Source organism: Belonocnema kinseyi, chromosome 4 (assembly GCF_010883055.1).
Source record: "Belonocnema kinseyi isolate 2016_QV_RU_SX_M_011 chromosome 4, B_treatae_v1, whole genome shotgun sequence".
In the NCBI taxonomy this organism is placed as follows: domain Eukaryota; kingdom Metazoa; phylum Arthropoda; class Insecta; order Hymenoptera; family Cynipidae; genus Belonocnema; species Belonocnema kinseyi.
In genome coordinates this window covers 41,605,486-41,612,320 of record NC_046660.1, presented here as the reverse complement: position 1 = coordinate 41,612,320, position 6,835 = coordinate 41,605,486, and the positions used below count along the sequence as shown (strand labels likewise).

Sequence of the window (6,835 nt, the reverse complement as noted above, 5' to 3'; positions counted from 1 at the left end):
CGGTAATAGACTATATGATAGAAGCGGAAGCAGAAGGAGAAGAGAATGTCAAAAAAAAATAGAGATAATAGTACGTACGGAGTTCGAGCATCTACCAATAACGTTTAAAATGAGTGGGGATGTAAAGGAACCTTATAGGGGAGAGACTAAAGGGAAAAACAAAAGGAGGGAGAACACGGAATTTGATGAAAAATTAATATAGGAGGACGAAAAGGCGGAAGAGTTTAAAGAACAACTGATAAGTTTATTGGAAGAGAGAAAAGAGCTAGAGGGGGAGGTATGGGAGAGTAGATGGGATAGGTTTAAGGTAAACATTAAGAAAGCATCTGAGATGGTAGGAATGAAGAAAAAAGACAGAGTTGGGAACAATAATTCAGGTAGGGGGAAAAAGGAAGGGAATAGGGCCGAAGATGAGATAGGGCAGTTAAAGAAACGGTTTTGGGGGATTTTGAAGAAATTTATAACGTGGAAAGGGCCTAAAGAAAGAGAGGAATGGCAAAAAGAACGTAAGAACCTAAAGAAGCTTATTGCCAAGAAAAGAAAAGAAGAAAAGGAAAATAAATAGGCAAAAATAAGTGACAGTAGGAATATGGGGTAGTTCTGGAAAGCAATTGGTGAGTTTAGACCGAGAAGGAGAGGAAAGAGAAAGGGAGGGAAAATTGGGGGGGAAAAATGGAAAAAACATTTTTAGCAACTACTAGGAGGGGGCGAGGAAGAGATAGAAGAGGGGAAGAATAAACCGCAAGTGGGAGGGGGAGGGGAGCCAACAAGAACGCAGGAGGGAGAAAGAATGAAGTTGGATAAGGATGAGGAGGAATTAAACGAGGATATCTCCAGGGAGGAATTAGCGAAAGTAATAAAAAATTTGAAAAGGGGAAAAGCAGCAGGGGAAGACAAGACGGATTGACGGCAGAGTTTATAAAAGGGTTACCGGCAGTTTGGTTAATAGAGATGCACGAAATACTGAATGGGTTTTGGAAGGAAGGAAAAGTTAGAAATGGGTGGAGAAAAGCTAGAATATATCCCATACATACGGGAGGGGAAGAAAAGGATACAGGAAATTACAGAGAAGATTCTCTATTAGACATAGGGTATAAAATATTAGAAACCATCATGGATAGAAGATTGAGGGCTTGGCTGGAAAATAAGGGATTAATAAGAGAAAGCCAAGCGGGATTCAGGGAAGGAAGGTCAACGAGAGATCACGTATTCGTGCTAAATTCTATAATCAATAATAAACTTAAGAGAGAAGGAGGGAAGCTGTATGGGATTTTCATTGACTTTCAGAAAGCTTTCGATACAGTAGACAGAAATATTCTCATCGGGAAACTACTTTCCAGTAGATTAAAGAAATCCTGCATTAATTATTTTTAAAATTTGTAGTTTTTGGTAAACAGGGGATTTAAAAGTCAATGTTTTTTTGTAATTTATAATAAACAGTGCATTTACATTTTTTAGGATGTATTCGCATATATTCTAAGTACATATTTATTTTAATGGTTTTCTTAATTTACATGATTTATACATACAGAAAAAGAATAACTAGTATCATATCAACTGGATTTAATAAATAGATGTCTATACTTTATCAATTCAAATTAATAATTGATAATTAATTAATTAATCTTTACGAAGAATAATGTCAAAATTTCTCAAAATATCTATACATACAATTGTTCGTCTTATACATATAACTAGAAATATATATGATGAATTTTTCATAATTACACTAGGGATCCATACAAAATATAGCCGTATTTTTTATTTTGACAAATTATTTCTATAAATTTTGATTTCCGTTAATATAATTCGATTTGTCATAATTTAAATTTCACTTTATTGGAAGTTTCTTTACTGAGTTATTTATTGCCATAGAGTGCAGATTTATTTAATTGCATTTGGCCTTTTAAGTTTGATTAAAAAGTCGAAACTACCAATTTTTAATTTTAGGTTCAGTTCATAATTTTTAAAATGAAAGCTTATTATTTGAGTATTCATTTGCTAAGGGACCTTTTCGTCGTTTTCGCAAAAACGAGTTTTCAAGAGACCGGTAGCTCAGACAGGTGCTTCGGCTTTATATCCGGAATGATGCATGTTCGATTCCAGCTGTTTGAACTTTTTTTATTTATTAAAGTGTTTATAAATATAATTTCCTTCAATAATCTTCAAAAATTATGCAAATAATAATTTTGTAATGCCTTTTTTAACTTTATAAACATTTTCATAAATAAAAAAAGTGCAGACAGCAAGAATCGAACACTAATCCTTCCAGCTATGAAACCGAAGCGCTACTAGCTGTGCTGGGGCGAAAATTTCAAAATCTATTTTTTCTAAAACGAGAGAAAATCGCGTATTACTGCTTTGTTAAATTGATACTCAGCTTTTATTAAAAAAATTATGAACTGAAACTAAAATTTATGATTGGTAATCTTCTATTGTAAAGTGAGTAGAATTTTCAAACACTTTTTTAAAACAATGATACAGTATGAAGAAATGAAGTGTAATTTCCTTAAATAAATTATACTGATGCTTTTACATTATTTATAGCACGCAGTTTTTTTATGACATGTCAATCTTCATCGACGTCAGTTTGATCATAGTCTATGTCCGTAGGCTGTAGTGCTGATAGAGCCTCATCTTCATCAAAAGTCTCCTATAAAATAAAATAAAATAAAATAAAATAAAACAAAATAAAATAAATAAATAAAATTGACAGTTTATTAAGGATTTTCTAGGTTACAATAAGTTGAAAATAAATTAATCTTTAAATAGATTTATAAAATGGAGAAAAAGAGGCTCGCTGATTATTGCAAGAACAGAAACCTGAGTCTAAATAATTAAAAAAAAAGTAGTCATAATAATTGTTTATTTAAATGTAGTTTTATACATATTTGTTTATTTTTTTAAACTAACCAATTTCGTAACTAATATTGAATGAAAACGTGATGAATAAAATTGTGAAGAACCCTTCTAGGAATAGAATAAGATTTTGTAGATTAAAATTCAATAAAAATTACAACTTTTGCCTGATGCGAAAAAAAATGTGCAAATGACTACATTTAAATATAACTATTTTACCTCAGCTATTTTTTAAAATTATTTTAGCTGAGGGTTCTCTTCTGAAATTGTTGCAATAACAAATAAAATTTGTTATGTCAATTATATAAATCATTCTAAAGTTTTTTGGGAGAAATGTTCATGTTTTCACCCCCCCCCCTCAATTTGTTTGAATAAAAAAAAATGATTTTTTGGTGTTGTAAAAATTATGTTTAGGGCTTTCGCCAACTCCATAAAGTTTAAGATGTATTTCCCGTATGAAAAAATACGGTTTTATCATTTATTTTAAATTTCTTCAAATAAATATTGTTAACACATTCTCAAAAGAGAAAAAACTATGGAAACAGATACTTTGGTACTTTCCTTAATGATTACCTTACTCTACCTAAAAACTTGAGTAAATGTAAGTTTCATTTAAGAAAAAAAACCGCAACTTTCTACCATTATTATAAGAAAATATTATTATAAATAATCAGTCGTTTAAAAATTATGTTTGGTAATTTGTATATAAAGCATTACCTTTAATAAGTGAAAAGTTGAAAAAATATTTATACTTTCGGAAAAAGCCGGAACATTTTTACATTATTTTGAGAGAGTATTGTCATAAATAATTATAAATTTATTAAAAAATTATGTTTGTTATCGTTGAATAATTATTTTCTTAATCTGAGTGAAAAATTAAAAAATGTTCGCAATTTGAGAAAAAAGCACAACTTTCTAACATTATTCTAAGAGAATATTGTTACAAATAATAAATGATTTTAACCAATTATTTTTGTTGAATTTAATTATTTCCTCGTTGGAATTGAAAACAAGTTGAAAAAAATCCGAAAACAGCGACTTCTTACCTCCATTCTAAGAGAAAATCTCTATAAACAATAATTAATTGTTTAAACGAAATTTTGAAACATTTGATTATCAGTAAAAAGTAATATTTTATGTATAAGACACAATTTGTATTTTAAGAATTCTATGAAATAAATTTATGGGTGTGCAATTCAAAAACTAACTCTCAATTTGTATTCTATCTCTAATTGTCAAAATAAATGTTGAAACAACTAGATATTCTTAATATTGGCGATTCCGACTATAATGTACAAAAATGTCTATTGTTATTATGGGAAATAGGTGTTAAACTTTATGGGGTTGGCGGCGGAACCCCTGAATATAATGTTTTCCATAATAAAAACATACGTGTTTTTTTGTTGTTGATTGGAACAAATTTAAGAGCTAGAGCAAGAGATGTAAAAAAATTTGCAACGCTTTTTTTTATCACGCATCCCCTAAACTGGTTCCATTTTTTCATAAAATAATTGCGTATTTTTGTTTGATTAAAAAAACAAAGTGTCATCCTCTGAAGCAAACATTATACGAATTGTTTTGATGCACGGAAGATTTTTGGAATCATTAATTAAAAATTAAGAGTCAAATTTTTAAAAGGTTCATAATCAAAAAAGGCGGATCCAATGTGGCGGACAAAACATTTAAAAAAGTCCCATAACTTAAAAATCGGTTCTCGAGGTTTTGTAAGTCGCTTATTAAAAATATAAAGTCAAAAAGTCGATCCAATACAGCGAACAAAAAATTAAAAAATTGATCCTGAGCCTGCATAATGGGTCCTGAGGATTTTATTTTGGTCGCTGATTTCAAATCTGAAGTAAAAATTCCAAAACTGCAACTGGCAGATACAATGCTCTTATTTAAATGTGTTGCCTGCCATATTGGGTCCGCCACTTTAATTCTTGGAATTTTTACTTCAGATTTGCAAGTAGCGACCCAAAAAAAAACATCTGAGGACACATTTTGAAGTCAGGGGACCAATTATTTATTTTTTTGGTGGCCATATTCGTTCCGCTATTTTGAATTTGGAAATTTTTACTTCAGATTTGTAATCAGTGACCCAAAAAACCTCCGAAACCCTATTTTAAAACAACGGGACTTTTTTTAAATTTCTTGTCCGCCAAATTGGATCAGCCATTTTTAATTTGGAAAATTTCAAAAATTTCATTCCAAATTCATAATCAGCAACCCAAAAGACTCCTGAGGACGTGCAGATTTGCAAGCGGCGACCCCCCAAAAAAACCGAAACCCCATTTCAAAGCCACGGGATTATTTTTTAATTGTTGTCCACCATTTTGGAATCACCATTTTCAATTTTGGATTTTTTACTTCAGATTCGTAATCAGCGACTCAAAAAGCCTCCGAAACCCCACTTTTAAAGCCATGGAACTTATTTTAAAAATGTTTGTCCGCCATATTGGATCCGCAATTTTTAATGTGGAAAATGTCACAAATTTCATCCCAAATTAATTATCAGCGACCCAAGACACCCAAGGGCCCATTTTGAAACCACAGGATCAATTTTTTGCCGCCATATTGGATCCGCTATTTTTAATTAGGAATTTTTACTTCAGATTCGCAAGCAGCGACCCGAAAACCCCTAAAATCCATTTTAAAGCCACCAGACTTGGCCTTAAATTATCTTATCCGCTATGTTAGATCCGCTATTTTTAATTTGCAAATTTTCAAAAATTTGATTCCAAATTCGTAGCAACGACCCAAAAGACACCTGAGGGTCCCCTTTGAAACCACATGATCAATTTTCTATGTTTTGGCCGCCATGTTGGATCCGACATTTTTAAGTTAAGAATTTTAATACAGATTCGTAATTGAAGGTCGAAACAGAAACCCAAAACCCCATTTTAAAGTCATGGGACTTATTTTTTAATTTTTTGTCTGCCATATTGGATCCGCGATTTGACATTAGGGAATTTGTTACATCAGATTTGTAAACAGCGACGCAAAAAACATCCGAAACCCCATTTTAAAGCCACGGCACTTATTTTTAAATTTTTGTCCACCATTTTGGATTCACCATTTTCAATTTTGGATTTTTTTACTTCAGATTCGTAATCAGCGACCCAAAAAACCTTCGAAACCCCATTTTAAATCCCCGGGACTTATTTTTAAAATTTTTGTACACCATTTTGGATTCATCATTTTCAATTTTAGATTCTTTACTTCAGATTCGTAATCAGTGACCCAAAAACCCCCCAAACCCCAATTTTAAGCCCTGGGACTTATTTTTTAGTTTTTTGTCCGAAATATTGATCCGCCATTTTTAATTTTGGAATTTTTACTTCAGATTCGTAGTAAACACCGACAAAAAAACTTAACACAATTAGAATAAAAATATTACCGCTAAGCTTGAACAACTACCCTCTATGGAAGTGGGAATATTAAATTTTTAGAATTTGTGAACGTAATTTTATGATATAGACAAGTAGAAAAAAATATATTTTACAATGTAACCTTTATAAAGGGTAGTTTCTCACGATTAGGGGTAGTATTTTTGGTCTCATTGGGCCGAATTTTTTTTCTCTGTGACTGGCACCAATCAATTGTCGGTTGTATATCTTCCTAAAAACTTATTATTTTTACGGAAATTAACGCTAAGTGATAGTTTTGATCGTTTTGAGGCGCTTTATGCCCAAGGAGTGCGGTTTACTTTTTTTTCAATAAAAAAAAATATATATTTTTCAACAAATGGAACAAATAGAAAAAAAAACAAATAGAACAAAAATACTGAAAGTAATCTCGACATGAAAAGAATTAAGATCGACAAGATTAAAGTGAAAGATCACTATTTTTTCATTCAAACCATTCTCTGGTAAACCACATAAGGGGCATTATTCCTCAACTGCCCCAACTCAAAAAGTCATGTTTTTCGATTGTCTCTAAATTCTGGGAATATGTTCGCCTACCCAACAGTAGTTAA

At 31.3% G+C, this 6,835-nt stretch overlaps 2 protein-coding genes across 2 annotated transcripts in view; one reads left to right on the top strand and one right to left on the bottom strand.

The window, feature by feature from the left end:
* The first annotated feature begins 951 nt into the window (after positions 1-951).
* LOC117170865 lies at positions 952-1,374 on the top strand. The gene has a single exon (XM_033357908.1). It carries the CDS (start codon positions 952-954, stop codon positions 1,372-1,374), a length of 423 nt encoding a protein of 140 aa, XP_033213799.1.
* Positions 1,375-1,476: 102 nt separating this feature from the next.
* LOC117171930 overlaps positions 1,477-6,835 on the bottom strand; it is a 48,045-nt gene continuing 42,686 nt past the window's right edge. Inside the window, exon 26 of the mRNA XM_033359593.1 lies at positions 1,477-2,653. Within this exon, the coding sequence (XP_033215484.1) occupies positions 2,570-2,653 (84 nt within the window). The 3' untranslated portion in view covers positions 1,477-2,569. The remainder of the gene's footprint in view (positions 2,654-6,835) is intronic.

Coding starts and splice junctions, on each gene's coding strand:
- LOC117170865 (XM_033357908.1), top strand. CDS start 952: ATGCACGAAATACTGAATGGGTTTTGGAAGGAAGGAAAAGTTAGAAAT.